General features: G+C 38.5%; 1 protein-coding gene across 1 annotated transcript in view; it reads right to left on the reverse strand.

Annotated features, from left to right (window-relative positions):
* Positions 1–23,806, reverse strand: part of LOC149149680 (histidine--tRNA ligase, chloroplastic/mitochondrial-like) — a 340,861-nt gene that overhangs the window by 161,589 nt on the left and 155,466 nt on the right. Inside the window, exon 6 of the mRNA XM_089440941.1 lies at positions 14,883–14,975. Within this exon, the coding sequence (XP_089297067.1) occupies positions 14,883–14,975 (93 nt within the window). The remainder of the gene's footprint in view (positions 1–14,882; positions 14,976–23,806) is intronic.

Raw genomic sequence — 23,806 nt, forward strand, 5'->3', positions numbered from 1 at the left:
GATCAAAAGCTCTTTGCATTTTGCATAAGTAGGTGTCTCATCAGTGTCAGTCTTGCATCCCATTAGGCATGCCATAACACTGATGGAGGAGCTGGTCTTTTGTTCCCTTCTTGGTTTTGCTGGAGCAGGTCATGTCATTTAATGAGCTTGTGTTATACTTGTTTATTTTGGTCTTGAGATCCCAAGTCTTAGGTCTAGGGTTTTAAGTCAAAAATTATTGCAAGGTCATGAGTCAAAGGTTCATGTGCCCAGCAAACCAGAAGGAAGCATGTACATATGTTTCATTAATATTTTTCATCAGTTGCAGCTCATTTATACCTTGGTTTTAAAAACTCTGTTTTTAAACCCAAGGTCATGTGAAATTTGCAAAAATAAAGAAAATTTTCAAAATTCTCCAAAATGCCGACAATAACCCTGGTCTCCTCACTAGCATCCCTCAGATGGCTAACCTGCAAAAAGAACGGAGTTAAAACATTCAAAAGGCCAAAATCAGGACAAAATGAACTCAAAAACAGTGTTAAAATGAATGCCAAAGCAAAAACATTACAAAGTGGGTTTGGTAAGTTAATTTTTTCAAATTTGGGCATATAAAGGCCAAATTTCCCTCTAAGGAGCCTCATTATGCATTTGAGAGCAAGCAAACACACTTGAGAGGTCGAAGAAGGCGATTTGCAGCAAAATTGGGTATTTGCCTGGTGCGCGACCACTCAGGCAGGGTGCGCGACCACTCAGCGCAATTTTTGCTGTGTAAATTTACAAGGGCGCGACCACTCAGCAGGGGCGCGACCACTCAGCACGGGGGCGCGACCACTCAGGCCGATTTGCCCAGGAACCTCCAAAATCGACCCAAACTCTCTCTCATTCATTCAATCGGTCGAGGTAGGGTCTCTTTATACATTTGAAAGCTAGAGATATTAATTCATGGGCTTGATATGTATGTTATCACAGAAAAAATGCATGGAGAAAGGATAGGAATGATTGTTTGTGTTGTAGGCATTATGCTAGGGTTATGTTTGTTTTTCAAAGTTTATAATTCCTTTTTCCCTCCTTGGTTTCCCATTTTGGTTCACAAATGTCAGTGTGTCTCTCTCTTTTATCTCATTTGCAAACTATACTAAAAATCCCATCCCAAAGTTCCTAAAACCCTAACCCCTCCTCAAAACCCTAATGCCTATATACCCTACTCAAACCCTAAACCATTGTCACACAGCAGTTAATAAAACAAAAGATATATAAAAACACAGCAAAGATAAAAAGAAATGTTATGAAAAAGAAAAGAGTATATATATATGGCAAATGCATGTGCATGTTCACACCATGCCATAGCCTAGCCACTACAAGAGCAAAAAGACATATTGTTGTGTAAAAATCAGAGGCAAGGATGCTGTGTAAACATTCATGCCAAAATCAACAATATACATCTGTACATGATGCTCAAAATGGACAGTTTGCTGTGATAGGGTTTGCACAGGAACAATTGTTGCATCTCCCCAATTTTAAACTCTGTTTTCCCTACTTTTCCCTTCATTAAAATCCCAGTTCAATTGCTCTATTCCTTCCCTAAAAATCCCAGTGCAATTGAAATCCCTCTTCCCTTTTGTCAACATGTAACTAAAGCCCCTTTTTTCCCTCATGACAAATGCAAACTAATGCTTTGTTTCCCCTTAGCATCAAAAGCACATAAACTTGAAAAAATAGAGTATGCTTATAAAGTACAGTCAAAGACAAATTAAAGGAGCAGCCTGTTGATGCTAATGATTGATGCTACCCCATACCCCTATGATCATGCTGTCCTTTACCCCATGTTAAAAAAAAAAAAAAATAAATAAATATATTGTCCTTTCCCTTGGTGATCATTACACATATTTTCCCTAATAAAGTATTTATTTGCAAATGATTTCCAAATGATAAGAGATGAGGAACATGTTTGATATTTTGTGAATCAGTCCTTTAAATTCCCTGTTTTTATATATTTCCCTTTCCTTATTAAAAGTCCCCCCCCTAACATTTCCTTCATGATTTTTTCCCCTTGAAAACAGCATACTTCTCAGCATTTTGCAGGCAGGGCAGCAATCAGTTGTGTTCTTTTTCTCCACCTTGCTCAATAACATCATGTCAACCACTGAAACTAATGAGCAAGGTGATGACCGGTTTTCTTCTTCGGAGTCTGAGGTACAGAGGCCTCGGAAGGGTGGCAAAGGTGGTCATCATAAGAGAGAAGAGCCCACTTCTCTAGCAGAGTTACAGGCTTGCCCTTTGGCAGTGACTTTTTTCCGGTACATGTCATGTCTTGAGTTTTGTGAAAGGCTGGCCCAGATTCAGCACCACAGGGAGTTGGCCCGATTATTTGTTTTGCACCTTCATGACGGGCAGGTCACTCTTGCAGGGGTGAATTTTGTGTTCTCTCCTGAGATGATTTCAGAGGCTACCGGGATACCCAATGTGGGTGAGGTGTGGCCAAAGCGCAAGATGCTGGACTATGTATATTTCGAGCCATATGTCAGGCCAGCATTCATGAGTCATTTGTCGGGGATCTTTCCTTTCAGGTTCCTCCGAGCGGAGTATGCTTCTATTATGCGGCTTATCATGCACTACTTCACATGCGAGGGGAGATTTTCTCGGGTCTTCTCTTATCACATTCGCTTGCTGATGCACTTCACCCGGGTGACTTGTGGCCTAGGGACCGGGAATCAAGGCTCATCAGTTCAAATGTACACTTGCAGCAGCTGTTGGAGAAAGCCAACCGAGACAAAAGGTTGCTCAGACACATGAAGGATCATTATTGGGCAAGAATGCATGTTTGCAAAGCAAGGATGAAGATCCTTCAACGGCGGTTGAACGAGGCTCTTTCGAGGAAGAAGAAGGCCAACCCACTCCGTATCTTGGCTGAGGCATCACTCACTCACCATGATACTCATTAGTATCCTCCCAGCAGCAAACACAAGAAATTTTGAGGATTTTGAGGCATTTTTGGCATTTTTTGGCATTTTACAGGTTTTGGTCATTTGAGTGGTCTCACCCCCGCGCGACCACTCACGGGGACAGCTCAGATTGAGGAAAACTCTACATATTTGGATTTGTCATGACAAAATACACTTGGATATGGATGGGTTTCAAATTTTATGGAGATTTGGGCCTCCAAAAGCTCAAAATACATGCAAATTTTGACTTTCTGCCCCTTTTTTGAGTTGCAGAAAGCTGCCTTGGGAGAAATGATTTTTGAGGGGTCAAATCAACTCCAAATTCAGAAATTCCACTTGGGTTGGAAAGTAGACTCCCAGACCTTTCCAACGAGCTATCTTGCACCTGATTTGGACACCGGGAAGGCCTTCAACCAGAGCTGCAAAGGGGCGCGACCACTCAGGATCAGGGGCGCGACCACTCAGGGAAAATTGCCAGATTTGACCATTTCGGCCAGCAAAACACTGTTTTTACTCTTGGATGACTTTTGGGCATGTAAATAAGAAACTTTGGTGTAATTTTCATGGCACATGGATGCATTTACTCTCCTTTGACACTTCTAGAACTTTCTTTGATGTAAATAGTGAAAATTTAATGCATGGATTAGTTTCCTAAGTTTTGGAGGCAAGTTGTTTTGACTGCCTATTATCTAGTTTTTAGTTTAGAATTAGTTCAAACTGCTCCTAGGAAGCTAAGCTCGACCCCTAGAGGTGGGGAAAGGAGTTAGATCAGCTATATGATGCCTTCTCATCCTCATTTTGATTGTTGGACTCTTGAGGGAGAAGCTCTATTGTATATTTTACTTGTATCTCTGCAATTTGAGGAAAAGGAAGGCCAGGGTTTTGCAGACATCATTGTGGATTATTGTGTTGATGGTGTGTTTCCTACTTGTCATTGTAAGTGTGTTTATGTGTTCCATCTCTTATTCTATTGATGCTAATTAAACAAAAGAAGTGATAAGTTTGAATTCATGCATGCCATGCTCAGCTTTCAATTTTGTTTAATATTTATGTTTCCCACTGTCTAAAGAGGATTCAAAGTCATTGTTTGCCCTCTTTAGCTCCCTCTCTTTCTTCCTTGATCATCCATCTCAGCTAAAGGCATCAGCACAAACTCCTACCTTGCCCCAAAGACCCACCTGCAAAAACTGAGCTCAATCCCCACACCCTGAATTGCACTCCCTCCAATTGCCACCAAAAACCCCAAAAAAACTTTAAATCAACCCTCCTTATCAGTTTACTAGCCTAATATCTTTGATCCTAATTGGTCAGCTCACCCCATTGAGAAAATACCTTGAGTCTGACCGGAGAGAGCCTTCTCCTTCCTCGTAGGGCTAGCTACGAGGTGTAATGGTTTGATGTAGCCTTGAGATTTGTCTATCTCAGCCTAGGTGAAATTTCAAGCGCTAACAGACTCTTCGACTTATTTGACACTATGACAAATCCTAGAAGCACACAATGGGTGTTTGACCTAAACCGAATTGATCTTGAGCATGAAACCCATGCTATAAAATAACAATAATAAATTTTATTTTCTCTTTACATTAAATACATAAATCAATAGTACATAGAATATCATGAAGACAAACCTAGTTACATATTTCAACAAAGGGAAACAAGAAGAAGAAGCCAAATTTTGGCAAATTCCAAAGAAGTGTTGGTAAAAGACAAGGTCCTAAATCTACTTCAAGAAAGGATTCTACCTCTCATAAAAGATAAGTATTTTTTATCTCATTTATTGTTTTAATTATTACTGACATCGAATTGTTTTTGTAAACCCTGGGTAGGGTTTGGAGAAGAAAACCTAGGGCTTATGAATCAAACCCCAAACATGATTACTTTCGCTTAAGAAGTTTTGACATCTTTTTAAAGTTGATTAACAAGTTGCATTCAAGAAGATTGAAGATCAAGAGGGAGCTATCATAAGCTCAAAAGATAAGTATCTCATATTTCTTTTATTGTTTTAATCATTAATAACATTGTTTATTATGGTTTATAAACCCTAGGTAGGGCTTGGAGATGAAAAATGAACATAAATCCTAGAACTGATTTTGTTCAAAACCCTAACTTCTTGATGATATATATTTGTAATCTCATTGATAATGATGATATGGATTTGTAATCTCATTGTTGATATTGATGATAATGATGTTGACTTGTGATAACGTGGAATTCTAATGACATAGACTCATTAATGATGAATTCCTTGACAATGTGAACAACTTGATAATGTGAATGTGAACTCTTTATTGATGTTAATGAAAACTCCTTGAAGTTGTGGATGATGAACTTCTTGATGATGTGAACTCTTTCATGTTGATGATGTGGATGATGATATGAACTCCTTAAGGATGTTGATGTTGACTCTTTAATGATGAATGATGAATCACATTGACTCTTTAATGATTAACGTACACTTTGTCAACGGTCCAAGGAAACAGAGTACAAAGATGTAAAGAAATATTTTTCAAAGTCCAAAGTCATCAGCCAACACAATTTTATCATTGTAAACCCAATTCCTACAAGTTGTATTGTAAATGATGTTAGTATGACCATTTAATTATGTAACAACACCTAGGTAAGCCTCTGATTTTGGCAAAGGATTTCACCCTAGGAAGTTTTTAAACCTCACTGAATTATGTGCATTTCTAAACATGGATAATCAGTAGAGTTTTTCTTCCAGCTTAAAACCCCAAAGCTAGGGTGGAATTCATTGACAAAGTCTTAGGTGAGTCTTAGTGTTATATCGAGTCTATTGTAAAAGTGTGTTTGGGAATAATTTTAGCACATTTGGCTAAATTATTTTATTACAAGCACACTTAGTTTTGTATTAAATCATTTTGTGTCGCAGAACTGAATAAATTATTGAGGGTCTGAGTCTATATGTGTATTTCCCCTTTCAAGGGTTGATATTGTAATAATTTGATGTAAAAAATATTTTAGTGCATGGTTACTCATAGTTAGACACCATGCCTAAAATATTTGAGGGTGCAAAAAATCATTAAATCTCCTCTAGTGTCAATTAATTTATTTTTCTACCTAAATTAAATAAAAATCCTAACCCAGAAATTAATTAATTTTGAGTCAAAAAGTAATTATAAAGAAATTAATTTCTCTCCAAGTGGAAAATAATCTAAAATTCGTAAGTCAGAAGTCAATTTTTGGAGATCCCCCACCAACAGAAAAATGAATAATTTAAGAATATTTGAGATCTTCGACCTTGGTGGTTAACTCAATCAATTTTTTGAGGAAAGTAACCCAAAATATTAATTTTTGGATTAATTAATAGTGGGCTATAAGAAAAATTCTAATTTTTCCTCAAAATAAAAAATTTGACGATGGAGATTAAAAGATGATTAAATTAATTTCTGTTAAACACACATGGGCAACAAGAATAATCTGAAGGATAGAACATGAGAGTACATTTTTATTAACAAATGATTTACATTTATAGTACATGTTGTGACCGTTGGGTTTCACATCCCAAGGTCTCTTGGACTCCTTTTGTCTATTCGGCTTCCACATTAACCCATTGAGGATTAGGTGTCCAACATTCCCCCCCTTAATCTGAAGGGTTATGTATGAGTCCAAGAAGAGAGCTGTAATACAAAATGTGCAAAAATGCATGACAGCACTAGGCTGAATGTGCTCTTTCAAATGTTGGTATAAAGGGCGATGGTTTAAGGATGACCACCAACACTGGAACGCTTAGCGCAGTTCCCGGAACTCTTCCAATACTGGCAAGAAGCTGAAGTCTTCTGCTAGAGGAAGTGCTCCTATTGTTTTGAAGAGGGAAACCTTCAACCATGAAAGGGAGGTCTCACCCCGCATAAAAAGGAGAACTTCAACCTAAAAATGGAAGTCTCAACCTATGATGGTTTAAGGATGACCAACAACTCTGGAATGCTTAATGCAATTCCTGGAACTCTTCCAAAACCGGCGAGAAGATAAAGTCTTATGCTAGAGGAAGTGTTCTCAATTTTGTTCCTAGAATTCTTCCGAAACTGGCAAGAAGCTGAAGTCTTCTACTAGAGAAGTGTCCCAAATTACCAACTGAAGGCATGTTCATGGGCATCTTTGTCTCTGGCTACAACTCTGAAACTGGTGTGGCAGGTTGTGCCTCAGGCTTGCTTGATGTGACTTTGAAGCTTGTAGATGGCCATCATTTCCCCCCTTCTTAGATACAAGGTGAGATGATGGAGAAAACTCAACTGCAAGACTGTTCAATACTCTGGAACAGGTTCTGACATGTGATTGGAATATCTTCTTGGCCGTTGATGCCCATTGCCAAGAAGCGATCCATCCAAGATGAATGTTTGTTCTTGCAGGACGTTTGTTTTTGAAGCATCTGTGTGAAGAATGGGTGGTTTTATGACAGTGCTTACATTGATGAAGATCAAAAAGTGATCTTTCAAATGGCCAACTCGGTCACAGTGTTGACATTTTACAATCTGTTGTTGTTGTTGTTGCTGTGGAAGAGGGGTTGAATCTGGAACAGCTGAATGTGAACTATCATGAAAGAATCCAGCACTTTGAAATTGGATTGGTTTGGAGTAGTCTGGAATATGAAAGGACAAGTCCTTGTCATATCCAAGACCGGTTTTGTGCTTGTTATGGACAAGCTGTTCCCAAGGTCTGATGATGGGCTTGGGAAGTGCAAACTGATTTTCTGCATCTGCGTGTACAACTGCTGCTTTATGGGAGTCTATTTCAATCTTCTGAACAGAAACAGGTTCAGAATGACTCCTCTGTTTTAGTTCTTCTTGCTGTAGCTGAGATTCGAGCTGTAAAAAATCAATTTTCTCTTATACATTTTGTAGACAGACCTAAATGTCTATGAGATAAACTTTGTTGACTTTTAATGTATCATGATTAGTAGACAATATGAGAGTTTTGAGGAACTCTAATACTTCATTGATTCTGGCCATTTTTTCTTCAATGTTAGATTTACACCTTAAAAACTGATCACAACTACTACTCAATGCAGAAAAGTAATATCACTCATAGTACACAGCAAATGATCAGTGTGCAACCAACAAGCACCAATTACAATCCATTACATAAAAATGACCAGCACTATGTTCTGATAATACAGCCGACTAAACTTTTCTCCACAAAAGATTACTTTTATTTGTCAAAACAATCACAGCCTTTATGCAGCCCACCAAACTCTTATGCAGCAGTCGAATCAAGGAATCAATGCATAAATATGTAGACAGAAACTATAATGAGTTTTAAATACAATGCCACAACTGGGGCAGCAACAACTGCAAACTTGCTTGGATCCTTCAAATACTCCTTCACTTTTTCGGCCAGTGGAAAAGAATAGTCAAGTTGAATAGCGACTGCTAATACATTCTTGTAAACATTGATGATAGCATGTGGAACAGCTGCAATTGTGGGATTACAGATTGCCAGAGAAAGAGTTGTACATAACTGCAAATTGCTTGCTATTTTTGCGAACAACACCACTACACCAACGCTCAATTGCCAATGTATATATGAAACAATGTTAATATATTCAAACCAATCTTGAACCAGCGCAAATGAATATATCTAGCACGAAATTGGTTATCACAACTCACCAGTGTACATACAACGTTTAGCCAACACATATGACAACATAATCAATGAACCAACGGAGGTCGGTCCAACGCACAATACTTTTTAATTCAGCCTTAAATGGAAACCTTCACGACGTTCAATATAGAACTCACGACGTTTAAACACACATATACTTTAATCTTCAATAATCGCACAAAGAAACCGATCGACTTTGAATTTACTTGAATAACGCCAGGAGCTTTAATGCACTTACTACTTCAATGCACAAAGAATAATCACTCCAGAACTCAACGTTGCACTCAAGGCAGGCTCAACGCTTCAACAAGGGCGTTCTGGTGATAGGAGGTGCTGGCGTAATCTTGGCCGTGAGACCTCCCTTTAATAATAAACCCAAGAATCTCAACCCCTTTTTTATTGGAAATGACCCCAATCAAAGTCCAAGAATATACTTCACCATATGCCGCGGTTTCAAAATCACAACAGGCGTGTATATTTGATGCTCTACGGCACAAGTAATTTACAAACTTTCACACGCATTCTCATATGTCTGCCAGGCTTCAGAATCACCATGGGCATATATGTCCAAATTTCATGTGAAGAATAATATTCTTACCAGAGAAATTAATAACAAAACACCAATGTAATGAAGAAAGTCCAGATTGCCATTCCGGAGTCTTCCTTATGGGGCAGAAAATGATGGGTTTTCCTTGCATCTGACCCAATCAAAATATACATTGCACAGTAACTCGATCAAATCTACAAACTCAGAGATTTCACGCATTATACGCAGTGAATCTGTTGTAGAAACGCTACAAGGAGGTGTGGAGCGTTATTGATTTAAAATAATACCACAGCGTTAACCAAGCCAACAGCGTGAAGCAAATCAAAGTCGTAGAGAGAAACAGTGAAAATCAAATCGAAGATGTAGAGAGAAACAGCGCAATCTTTTTTTTGATACCAAAAGGCCTGGAAAATGCTCCCAATGATGACTCCTTGTCTGATGCTGCACTCTCAGCATCATATTATATTCCAGAAAAGCTTATCATCACCGTACGTTAAAAAAATCAAGACTTTCAGCTTCGATGTTTCAATACAAAAAACCAAATGAAAAGCTCTGAACAACCTTACTCCACACCATTACAAAGCTTTACCAACGCAGCAGAGGTTCACCATTACAACGCAGCAGAGGTTCACCATTACAAAGCTTTACCAACGCAGCAGAGGTTCATTCGATGGAGGAAGACACAATTCATGTGATGGAGACAGCGTTAACTTACAGCATTTAAAACAGTTCAATATTCAACCCATACCATTTTACAATATGCCATGAACAGTTCAATATTCAACGCCCTTCAAAACAGTTCAACGGACTAGCGTTCAAAATGGTTCAATACATACCATGTGATTCGACCAAGCGGACCAGCGTTCAAAACGGTTTAATATTCAACGCATTTAACTTCATAAACCAGTGAACAGTCTCACAATGCAGCTACACAGTAAACTCTCCAGCGTGGTCCGGAGGCGAGGCTCTACCAGAAACCAATTGACTGTTATTTCGAATCCTCATGCAGCTGCGCAGTAAACTTTCCAGCGTGGTCCAGAGGATTCAGAATTAATTATGGCAGACAAGCGCACAGGGGCAGTGGACAGAGATGTCAGTCAGGAGTAGCGTTAGCAGCAAAAACGTACACAGTGACAGAGATGTCAGTCAGGAGAGGCAGCAGATTTCTGGCAGACAATGAATTAATGGAGCGTTACAGGTAATGGGCAGAAATGGCAGGTCTGAGCAAGGAGCAGTTTTAATGCACACAGTAAAACGCTTTATAAGGTGGCAATTCTGATCAACTCTGATTAGGAGAAAGGCAGAACTGACATGTATATAGAGACCACAAAACAAGTGGCTCACATTGGAGCAGGACCAGTAATCGCCCGCTCTGATACCATGTTAAACACACATGGGCAACAAAAATAATCTGAAGGATAAAACATGAGAGTACATTTTTATTAACAAATGATTTACATTTATAGTACATGTTGTGACCGTTGGGTTTCACATCCCAAGGTCTCTTGGACTCCTTTTGTCTATTCAGCTTCCACACTAACCCATTGAGGATTAGATGTCCAACAATTTTGATTGTCGAAATTATTTTGACGAGGATCAAGCCAACTAGCCATTATTTTCCACTTGGAGGGGTTTTCTCTATATAAAAAACCTATTGAACTTCTATTTGATACCTTTGGATGATGTAATTCTTGAACATTGGTATTGAGTTGTTGCTTTGCAACAACTCAAGGATAATGTAAAGTGATGCTAGTATGATGAGTTGAGTCATGTAATAGACCTAGGTAGCTTGGGAGTTCGTCTTCAAGTGAGTTTACTCTGGAAGGGTTTTTTTTACTTGGTTAATTATTAGGTGCTTTTGAGAACTTAATAATTAATTGAGTTTTTTCCTCCAAGCATAGCCCCAAAGCCGGAGTGCGGCTTGATGACAAGGCCTTGGGTGAGTCCTAGTGTCTAGAATCATTATCTATTACCATAAAATTTCATGAAATTTGAATAGGTCTAGGGGTTATTTTTTAAATTTTTTTAATTTCACGCAAAGTGGAAATTTGAATAAAATCAGAATGTAAAATGTAACAAGTGATGTCTAGAGAAGTTGTACGAGGTATGTGTGCTCAAAATTACACCTCTCGCCCTCAACTTTCTACTATGACACGTTTTTAGGGGTAAAAAATAGGTTCTAGATTTGACAAGCCTTGTAATCACCAGGCTTGGACGTTCTCAGTTCATGAGAAGTGTCAGGATTGAAAGCATCGAGAGAGTGTTCAAGAAGCATTTTCTCAGTTGGTTTATAATCAGTAGATATTTCTTTAACCATACCATTAAACCTTCTATTAAATTCTTCACACGTCCCATTTTCTTTCTTCTTAATGACACTAATGGCTTTTGCTAGAAATCGATCTTCTTTCTTATCAGAAAATTTCTCTTTAAAAGCATTAAGGAGGGAATCATAAGAATCAATGATATGATCAAGCCTATCCCTAAACCAATCCATAATATCCTGCTCAAGGGTCAAGACAAAGCATTTCATTTGCACATCCTCGTAATTTTAAAGCGAATTTAGCCCACCAAGTCGAAAAAGCATATAAATGATTTTTAACAGTGATTGCATTATTTCCTTGGAAAGCAGGTAGCTTGTCTAGACCAGTATTATGAAGGTTATGGGGATAACCCTGGATAAGGCTGATAGATATCCATGATGTCTGGAACGGGAGGATTCAAGAAGAGTGAATGGATGTCACAGAGAGCTACCTAGTCGAGATTGACAAGGAGTGTACGAGATGAGAGCTTGTGTAATCTAGCTCTGAGAGCCCTTTCAGGATTCGGAGCAGGATTAGCCAAGCTGCTTGGATTCCTCCTAGTACACGCCCCTGTAGAAGATGAAGGAAGTGGAGTCGCCACTCGGACAAAAATCTAACTTAGACACAGAAGATGATATGATGAAAATGGGATGAAGGTGAATGAGTGAAGATGAAAGGATCAAATGATGAGAGGAGATTGAGAGGACCAAGGACAGAAAACTCTATCCCCGGCAACGATGCCAAAACATGTTGTCACACAAAGTGTATAGGCACCGCGACAACACTCAGAGTAAGGATTGTCACTCTAATCCTTACTCACTTCGTTTAGACTCCCTCCTAGACAAGTCAAGCGGGGTAGTCCCTAAGGTGAATGGATGAGGATAACCTGTGGAACACGGGCTCTAGGAGATTTTAAGGATGAATAACTTGATGAATTTAAAGCAAGTCTCGGTCAATTGAGATAGATAGATTAAAATAAGACACAATCACAAGATAAAAATTACTACAGACCAGTGCCTTTAACATTTGAATTAACCCTTTGATTTGTTTCATTTTCGTCACATTAAAAGATTTTGATTGCTTCATTTACCATTAAAGTTATTGCCTAAAGAATAATTGAATTGTTAAACTAAAGTTCCTTGGTGTCCTTGGTGTTAAGTGCAAAATCTTAAATTTTCATGATTTTTCTATGGTCAAGGTACGATAAATGTTTTTGTTGAAGTTTCTAAGTCTACCAGTTAGAAACCCTCCATGCACTTTACTGATTTATTCCTACCTACTTGTTCCATTACTTAACAATTTATTTACAATGTAAATACTGAAAATAAACACTAGTGCATGCTCAACATATTACAGATCATCAACTGAAGGAAACAGAAACAAGCACACATAATGACACCGTTATTTTTGGACCAATGTCCCCGGAAAAACCCAATGCACAAAAACCAGTGCAGCTCTTTGAGGGTTTTCTTATTAAGCAATTTCAGAGTACAATCTGGGTGCCAAATCCGACTTACCCAATAGAGAATTTCCTTAGCAATAGTACCTCTCAGTCTAAGACAAATGTCCCAACTGAAACCCGGATAAACCTTCCGACAGCTCCTAGCTCCAATCTGCCCCAAAAACCCCAGCGTCTGCCTTTCTGGACTGTGTCAGCCTCTCTCTGCCCAACGCTGGCCCTACGTCACCCTGAATGGGCCTATGTCAACCTCAGGAAGCCCTGCGTCAACCTTCTGGCCCTCTACGTTAGCAACGCTGGCCTCTCTGAAGCACTGCGCATCTCCTGGCTGCCTCTGCGTGGCCCGGCATGAGCCCTCGCTGCTACTACGTCACTCTCTCTGGCTCTTGCGCTGCTCTCCTCGCACTCTCTGCCTCTCTGTGTCTCTATACTCAATGCCCCTCAGCTACAACTTCGACCACTGATTCTATCTCTCTTGGCAAACCCCGCTTTAGAGAATAGAATGATTGATCATCTTGTGTGTTGTCCAAGTGACCCTCAAGCCTCCTCTTATACTTTTCTCGTTGACATATCAACGGCCGAGATTAAGTCCCTAATCAACGGTTAAGATTAGATCTGGCTTGATCCATGTCTTTTGGACCATTCTAGCACAGTTTTATATTAATTCACATTAATATTTTAATTTCCCTAAGTTTAGACTTAAGGACTCCATTAAAAATATTAATTATTTTAATATCTCTTGAACTGTTTAGAATCTGCCCAAACCCTTTCTGAGTATTGGAGATCTCATGTGCCCCAACCTCTCCACCAAATTTTGTGGCTAGAGCACATCCGATGCTACCACAAATCAACAGTTTTAACTCATATTGACTGTTGGAGAAAGATTATTTTGCTAGATTATCATGTATGCTAAAGTTTTGAGCATTTTACAATTAATTGCTCATGATCGTCACTTTGCTACATTAGAAATTGCTCTGGGTGACTTGTTATTATTTAGTCTTTGGTTAATTCACATTAAAGGCACTGGTCTGTAGTCATTTTTATCTTGCGATTGTGTCTTATTTTAATTTATTTATCTCAATTAACCGAGACTTGCTTTAAATTCATCAAGTTGTTCATCCTTAAAATCTCCTAGAGCCTGTGGAACATCCATTAGCCTTAGGGACTACCCCCCCTTGACTTGTCTAGGAAAGAGTCTAAACAGAGTGAGTAAAGATTAGAGTGACAGCCCTTACTCTCAGCATTGTCATGGTGCCTAGACACTTTGTGCGACAACAGGTACCAGTCCCTTGAAGACCGAAACATGTATTTTCCTCCTTTGGATTATAAAGATATTTCTCACGGAAAAGAAATGTACAGGCAGACTCTTGGAAGATAAATTAGACTGGGATTGCCAGGGAGAGAATTATAAAGAGACAGTGAATTTCACAAATTATAAAGATTAAAAACTTAATCCCCATATTTCATGAAATTCCAATTTTCATGTGAGTTTTATCGCACACTGTATGTCCTGAGTTCACCAAATAAGAGTTTAATATTATTAGTGTGAATTTCCAACAAGTGTGTCACATTTTGTTGCAGACTTCCTGTACTCATTGCGGCAACATTAATTTGACACCATTTGTGTGATTCATTCCAAGACAAAGATAGAGGATAAGACATTATTTTCCTGCATAGGATTCTTTTTAATATCAACGTTTCAAACTATTCAAGTGTAGTCCACTCAAGAATCGATGATCCTAAGGATGAGCTACACTTGATTAGCTGGAAATGTTGATATTAACAAGAATCCCATGCAGGAATATTCCAGTTTAACCCTGCAGTATTTGCACCTGCAGAAGTATGAACAATCTAAGTGATAATACCTAATAAGACCTATTTAATGTACATGCTTTCTAGAATAATATCTATTTTACAATAACGTGATTTTAGGACACCCTACAAACAAATCAGCATAAATTTCCAGGAAACAATTCAATAATACATAATTCCAATTATTGAAATGTTCAACGTTCTCTGAATCAGTGAATTCAGACCTTTCGACTGGAAACTTTGATCCCCACATCAGATGATGTAATTCCAAGTTGCTTGAAGAATGTAACAATAGCAGAAAGGAGTTCTGCTTCAGCCTGCAGAAAAGGGAGATAAACAAAGCTGCTTAGTCAGGTCTAAGCAAGAATATGTCTGCTAATATTCTAATTGTAAGAACAGTGATCTCAGAAAAATTACGGAATTGTAAAAAAGACCTTTGAATGTACAAAGAAGTGTAATGTCTAGCAAACAATCTAAGCAGCAAACAAATAAGTTTGGTTAAAGGACACATTATATTTTATCAATATGGATGATACACTACTGTGTAATTATAAACATTACCTTACAGTTTCAATAAATTGATAACTGAGCAAACCTATTTATGATCACAAATGAAGCAGATGCTTGCCAGTAGACGGCAATCATCACTATAATTTAATTCCACATATTTAAGGTCACCACACCATCACTAATGAGAAGACACTTTACCATATCTACAGTTTCCTAATGCACCAATTGAGATGAGACATTAAGGTCTCCCGTGATAGTCTCCTTTCTTACAAGGTTTCGTGATGTATCAGTTAAAACAAGCCATTGAGGTCTCCCATGGTAGTCTCCCTTTGTTATGTCCATTCTCTCTCTCTCTCTCTCTCTCATGACAGTGTCCCTTTGCTAAGATGTGCGTGTGTGTGTTGAGTGCCCTGTAATGCTTGCCTTCTCTGGTAGAACTTTCCAAAGTACATAGCCACCACAATTCCACCCTCAATCTTGCCAACAATGATTTCCTCCTCCATTCTACAAGAATCAACCTTTGTTCTAGCAATCATTTTCCTATAGTTTCTTCTGGGCTCAACTTCAAGAATACCTCACTCACTTTCTCTTCATTGACTGGGTTATTCTCACATCATTACCGTCATTGTGCAGTACATGCATATCATCAGAGAGAGAACACATTAACAGCCGGTGCGGAACTCCCAGGCCATGGTGAAAACATGGGCGACCAAAGTCACAAGAACTATGGGTGTGATCAGAATCTGGTGTGGATGCTGCACCCATTCCAAAATTAGGAATCAGAATCCTAACCCTGACTTTTTTATTAATATATATTTAAAATATAACTTTTATATTTAACAAATTAAATAAATTAAATCTGAATTAAAGCATATCAATTATTTAGATTTTCATGCTTGTATTGCCAACTAGGGAATGGGGCAAAACCAACAAGTTTCTTGAACATTGAATGAATGCAATTTCTAGTGTTAGAAATTATAGCACGGGGTACTTCTGCAGTGGTGGTTCCTAGCCTGCAGAAGTGACTGAGAAAATGTCACTTCCTAGACACTTCATTATAAAGTGAATTTTTATATTTAATGACTATAAGTGACTTAAGTGATTTTATAAAGTTAGAAAGTGGTTTTTTTCTAAAAGTGACGTTACGAAGTTTGAGAGACTTAAGTAATGTTATAAAGTTAAAAAGTGGTCTTTCGTAAAAGTGACTTTATAAAGTTTGAGTGACTTAAGTCATCTCAATGAGAGATTAAGTCACAACCATTGATCTTGAGATGGCAAGATTTAATCTTGGCCATTGAGATCAAGGGTTAAAGATTTTAGTAATTAATGAGTTTATAAAAGGAGATGGGGGAAGTGAAGAATGTAACTAGTGTTGGTCTTCGTAATTGTATTTGTCAAAAGAGAGAAAAAGAAAAAATTTATTGACTTATTAAAGCATGGGTTTCATGCTTGGGTCATTGGTCAATAGGTCAAAGCCTCCATTGTAGGCTTCTAGGTTTATGTCTTGAGTCATTGTCATTATCATTATATTCTAGACCCTTCTTGGGCTCATTATATCAAAGAAAGAAATTTATTTCATGTATTTTAGTCATGTAAAGCTCCTCCACCATCAAGTCGGCCTCTCCCAACTGTCAAGTCGGCCTCTTTGAAAGGTCACGTCCTCACTCAAGAAGAATATATATATACAAGAACAATTCAACCTATTGAGAGAGAAAGCAAGTGATCTGAAATTTCGCATGAAGAAAGAAGGTAGAGAGAAGATGTCTAACTGAAGTCTTTCATCATCACCATAAAGAAGTTATTATATAGCGAAGGTGCAGGATGGAATAGCGAAGGTGCTAGATGGAATACTTAGAACAAGGACTACAGAAAAAGAAGGAGAAGGGTTGACTTGATGGTTTGGAGTGAGGAAGGTCTCTTGTCTAGTCAAAAGGAGTCTTGGTTGTCTCAATCTGATTTGAATCTACTAGTGGAAGAGTTTGACTGGGTTTTCCCCTTCATATGGGGTTTGGCCCTGGTTGTGTGCCTATCTCTAGTGTCCTCCTTTGTGATCTTCTTGTTTGGCATTTATCTTGATGATGAACAGAACTTAATAATGATAATTAAGAATTAATCTAATCACAAGAACTTGTCAAAATTTGAGAAACCATTACTAAAAAGTCTAATGAAGCACTACCCTAGATTTCTCAACATGGTATCAGAGCTTGGTTCCTTTGCATAGGGCAAGAAGGAGATCACAAGGGCTACAAGTCATGGCAAAGAAGTCTGGTCATCTTGGACCAAGCTCCTAGAAAAAGTAAATTAGAATTTTGGGCACTATAAATTAGCCCTAACCACTTTAATATGACCACAAACCTCTACAAGAAGAGAAAAGGCATAAAAGCTTTGTGTTTTGAGGACTGAAAGGTTAATTAAGCAGCCCAAGGAAGGTTGAGCATCCTAGCAAGAAGAGCGAGGGTCTAAGGTGACCTTACAAGGTCTGATATCCTCATCAAAACGTCTGAAAATCTGTGCAAACTCATATATGTGTGGGTGACCGAATTCTATCTGAGAGCAAAGTCTTATCAACCAATGCAATATCTCTACAAGAACAAGATTGAATTGAGGAAAATCCTTATAAACCTTGTTGGAAGGCTCAAAGTAAAATATAGTCACTTGAAAAAGGAGGAGCCGAATTGTTGAGAATCTTAGGGAAGCTAGATTAAGTGATTTATCTTACTTTGATAACTGCTTATGAAGTAATTTTCTTATCTTGATTAGATTCTTTTCTCCTCAACTATTCTTGTATTCTTTTCATCAAATAGCTATCAAACCATAAAGAACAGTGAGACAAGAGGACACAAGATATAGGCGATCAACCAAGGCCAAAACCTCTCCAAGTGAGAGGAAAACCCATAAGATTTTTACTCTTCTTATAGAATCTTTAATTGACGAATTCCAAGACTTGTGACCCTTTGACCAAGACCCTCCAAGACCGAGACCCTTGATGAGCTTTCCTTCTAGCAATTCCTCAGCAACTCCTGCAATTTCGACCTCCATCAAATTCTTCTACAACTTCAACCAGCAGATTCTACTGCACCTTCAACCTCTCGAGCAGATTCACAGCTTCGACCAAGATGCAGCTTCACAGCTTCGATGCAATTTCACAGTTTTGATGCAGCTTCACAGCTTTGAAGTAGCTTCGCAGCTTCGATGCAGCTTCAGAAATTCGTTTTACCCAGTAACTGTAGAAACCCTAACAAAGAGAGAGAGAGAGAGAGAGGCCCAAAACTTCGATCTTGTTCTTCTTCTTCTTCTTTGTCTTTTTCCAGCTTCTATCTTGAGGAGATCGAACTTGCTTGTGAATGTGTCCAAATGAGGTCGAGTTCCTTCTTATATATAGGCTTTTGAGGGGTACGAATTGCTATCTTTAGGCCAACTTGTCCCTTCATGTAGGCCGACTTGATCTTTGCGCCATGACAAGGTCTTGGAGGGTCTTTTGACTCTACTTTGACTCAATAAATTTTTCTTTACAATATGTAACATGCCCAAATGGGTCTTCAATACATGACAATGACTCAATTGACTTTATGACAAACCTAGAAGCACTCAATGGGTGCTTGACCTATAAAATAAATTTCCTTGAGCATGAAACCCATGCCTCAAGAACAACAATAATAAATTTATTTTTCTTTTTACATTAAATACATAAAATCATGATTACATATGTCATTATGAAGACTGAACCTAGTTACATATTTCAACACTCCCTCTTAACTAGGGAGGTATTCATAATCCATACAAGGTACTTGGACATTCTCAATCTGAAGAATTCTCATAAGAAGACTTGGAATGGTGAACCATCTGTTTAGCATCATATCAACCAGCCTTGTCACATAGCAAGGCCTTGACTAACAGCTCTATCTCTCCACAAGATCAGAGCACAATGTTGGCGAGACCAATGACTGATAAACACCATCATCATTGTCTCTCAAGGCATATACCCCACCTGGGTGTTCACAGGGTATGTCCTTCTAGGACTATTCTTATCTTGGATTCCCAATCCTCAAAGAATATCAGTCCTCTTCGACTACTCTTATCTTGGATGCCCTACCTCATCCTCAAAGAGTATCGAATGCCAGATGCTTACCCAATCCTCCATTCTTTCTTCACAATATGAAGACAAGAATGATGTGTCTATCTCTCCTCATGGCCTTCACTAAGACTTATGGTTGTTAGTCCTGGTCTAGTGCATGACACATGAAGTAGAGAACCATATCTGTCACTCCCTCTTAACCAGGGAGGACCAACCCATTCCTATAAAAGGAATGTACCCAAGCTCCCTCTTATCCAGGGACTTGTCCAAGCTCCCTCTTAACTAGGGACTTGTTTTCAGCAGCTTATTGTTCTTCAATGGAGATCATGGTACCTTCAGTTGCTTGAAGAGCTCCTCCTTTCGATGTCATGAATTTTATCTTTATCATTATGGAGCCTTTATCTTTTGGGGCTTCTTCGTAGGCGCATCATCCCTCCATCACTTTCCTTCACGAACCATGTCAATCATAACGTCCTTATCTTTATCGGAAAGTGATCTTTTAATCCACATCTGGCTTTCCTTCATACAGCTACCTCTTCCAAGTCATGTTTCCTTTAGGATCTTTCATCCAACCAAATGAGTGCTAGCTGTAGGTGACATTTACAATTCTCTTTCGATAGCCCTGTATCAATCCATCCATATGTTCAAAAATCAAAATGAACATCAAATCAACGTTACCTTTTATGATGGCCTTTCATTATGACATCTGTTTGCTTGCAACATCAACATCTCGCACATTTATTGACACATCTCCAAGATATTCAATGTCAAGGGTCTCCTTCCTTTCCAAACTTTATCAGTCTTCATACCTTTTCCATGGAGATATTCTAGCCAATTCTTTTAGTCATCAGATGTTGAGCATTTTCTCTTATCTTATGTGACTATAGTTGCATATTTCATGATCTCTTCTTTCTTTCTTCATATATTTCTCTTCAGGAACTTCTAGTTCCTTTGACTTTGTCAACCACCTTATATTCCATATGAAGACATATTATGTTGATTTCATGTTGTCAATATGTGAATCATGCCTTCATGCATCTTTCCAAACAAGGAGATCCCTTTTCTTTGATCATGCTCATGAGATAGAGCATTACCCATGCAACAATATGACGACATGACTCAATTAAATGCACGCACACATACCTCTTTCCTTCTTTTGGTCATTCCTTCAGTAGCTTCATTTCCTTGATTGAAAGTACTTCAACCATCTCGACATGTTGCACTCCTTTGTCACCATACCATCATCCTTCTCAACAATGAATCCCAAACAAGGTGGAATTCTCAGCGAGACACTTGCTTCCTCCATGAGAGGTGAACCTTCTAATCAAGATTCCAACAGAGCATCTAGATTATCCCCATCTGGCAGAAGCTCCTTTCTCATGATGATGATGTATGATGAATTCCTCCTATCATGCTAGATGACTTTCTTTCAACCATATGCACTACATATGCTTTCAATGAGGTTACCAAGAGCTACTTTCTTTATATGATGACTACTACATCCATGTAGGTTTCTACTTTAACTATCTTTCAAGCTTTTCTAATGATATCATGAGCTCTTGCTTCAATGGTATGCTTCTAGTATGATGTCATCTTCTACTAAGATGCATCTTGACATAATGCTTCTCATCTTGATTGTCATGGTGGAGGTCTTTTCACCTCCCACTTCTCCTTGCTATGTATTAGAGAAACCCTAATAGTGAAGATCTATCCCTTTGGATTTATTATCATCAGGTTCTTCCACTTCTTCAGTGATACGAGCCTCATTTCTTTCTTTCCTTTTGTTGTCCTTTTTGAATTTTGGACAAACTCTTTTGTAGTGCCCATATTCTTGATTGTCGTAGCATTGGATCTTTGACATATTCCTCTTCTTTTTCTGAGGACCAAAATTCCCGAACTTTCCTTTTCTCTTAGCCATGGCAGCAAATGCTTGAATTTGATCCCACATCACATTTTGCCTTCAACCTGGTTTCTTCAATCTTACATAATGACCAGAGTTCACTGAATGGGTGGGGCTTCCTTCTTTCCATAAATGCTTGATACAAAGTTGCCCTATTCCTTTGGTAGTGCATTGAGCACCACAGTGGTCATTTCCTTATCGAATATTATTTCCCCCAACTCTTGCAGTTGGTCTCGTATTTCTGACACCCTCATAAGTATGAGGTTATTCCTTCTTCCTTTGATATCTTCATCTTGTAGAGCTCGGTTCTTAATGATATTACTTCTCCTGCAATGCTCACAGAGAATAATTCTACCATTTTGTCATAGATATCTTTTGACTTTTCTAACTTCGCTACATATGGGATGAGAGAATCCTTGATTGATTCTATAAGGATTCTTTGAGCCCTTATTTCCCCCTTCATGTATTTTGCTAGAGCTTGAGCTTCTTCCTTTGGAGGTTCGACAATTAAACCCTTAACATGATCAATGACTTCATTTTCTATGAGGATTAAATCTGTCCTCTTCTTCCATGCAAGATATTTTGTTGACCCAACCAATTTGTTGCTTTCCTTGCAAAATGAAGTCATTTTGATAGATTTAGATATAGATATAAAGATACTTACTTCTAAAGATACTCCTTGATGACAATATCTTCAACTTGATGCCTTCTTGATTTTGATGATGATGTTGATAATAGAAGATGTATTCTTGATGTCTTCCTTCAAAGAGAGGGAAATCACCTTGGTTCCTTGATGATGATGACAGCGACTTCTCCTTGCTTTTCTTTGATGTAGAGGCTTCAAGATGCTCCAATGTGAAGTCCTTCTTTGAGATGAGAAGGAGTCCTTGAGATCTTCTTTGTGATGATAATTGAGGAATGTATAAGCTTCTCAGGAACACTTCAAATGTAGAACCCTTCTTCGGATGAGCTAGGGTTTTGAGGTCTTCTTCTTCGAGATGTGATGATCCTTGAGATGAATGGTCCTTCTTGATGATTAATGCTCTTGATGATCTTCTTGTGCTTCAGCCCTTGAGTGTCCTTCTTTAAGTTTCCTTTCCTTGTCTTGACAGCTTAGCTTTGATACCATGTTGAGAATTCTAGGGCAGCTAGATTAAGTGATTTCTCTTACTTTGATAACTGCTTATGTTGTATTTTTTCTTATCTTGATTAGATTCTTTTCTCCTTAATTATTATTGTGTTCTTTTCATCAAACAATTATCAAATCATAAAGAACAGTGAGACAAGAGGACACAAGATATAGGCGATCATCCAAGGCCAAAACCTCTCCACTTGAGAGGAAAACCCACAAGAATTCTTCTCTTCTTATAGAATCTTCAATTGATCTGTGACCCTTGACCAAGACCCTCCAAGACCGAGTCCCTTGACGAGCTTTCCTTCTAGCAGTTCCTCAGCAACTCCTGCAATTTCGACCTCCGGCAAATTCTTCTACAACTTCGACCAGCAGATTCTACTACAACTTCGACCTCTCCAGCAGATTCACAACTTCGACCTTTCATAGCTTCAACCTAGTTGTAGCTTCACAGCTTCGATGCAACTTCACAACTTTGATGCAGCTTCACAGTTTTGATGTAGCTTCGATGCAGCGTCACAGCTTCAATGCAACGTTAGAATTTCGTTTTGCCGGTAACTGTAAAAACACTAACAAAAGAGAGAGAGAGAGAGAGGCCCAGAACTTCGATCTTCTTCTTCTTATTATTCTTCGTCCTTGCTTGAGAGTGTCCAAATGAGGTCGAGTTCCTTCTTCTATATAGGCTTTTTAGGGGTACGAAATGCTATCTTTAGGCCAACTTCTCCCTTCATGCAAGCCGACTTGATCTTTGCGCCATGACGAGGTCTTGGAGGGTCTTTTGACTCTACTTTGACTCAATAATTTTTTCTTTTCAATTTCTAACATGCCCAAATGGGTCTTCAATACATGACAATGTCTCAATTGACTTTATGACAAACCTAGAAGCACTCAATGGGTGCTTGACCTATAAAATAAATTTCCTTGAGCATGAAACCCATACCTTAAGAACAACAATAATAAATTTATTTTTCTTTTTATATTAAATACATAAAATCATGATTAAATATGTCATTACGAAGACCGATCCTAGTTACATATTTCAACACGAATCTCCCAAAAGGTTCTAAGCATAATTTTGGAAGGTTTGTTACAGTCACGAATAAAGCACAATTTTGAAGTAGACCGAGATTCTGTTGAGAAATCAATGCTTAGGGTTTGATTCCTCTTTCTTGATAATTACTTGTGATTTATGTTGGCTTCTTTTACTTCTTTATTAGTTTATCTTTCATCAAGCAATTACCAAATAAAATGTATATGAAGACCACAAGAACAAGAGACACAAGATGTAGGCACTCAGCCAGGGCAAAACCCCTCCAAGGGGAAAACCCAGTCCAACTCTTCCACTAGTAGATTCAAATCAAGATGAGACAATCCAAGACCCTTTAGACCTAAACAAAGACCTCCTCCAATCACCAAGTCAACCCTTCCTCCTTGTAGATGACCCTGCCAAAGTCTCTAAGTGTTAACTTTCCAGTTGCAGCTTCAATCCAGAATTTCGGCCCACAGCAACAGATTTTTGGACCCCGGCTTC

Source organism: Pinus tabuliformis, chromosome 9, assembly GCF_031772625.1.
Source record: "Pinus tabuliformis cultivar Carrire ecotype Pingquan chromosome 9, CPIR1, whole genome shotgun sequence".
Taxonomy (NCBI): Eukaryota; Viridiplantae; Streptophyta; class Pinopsida; order Pinales; family Pinaceae; genus Pinus; species Pinus tabuliformis.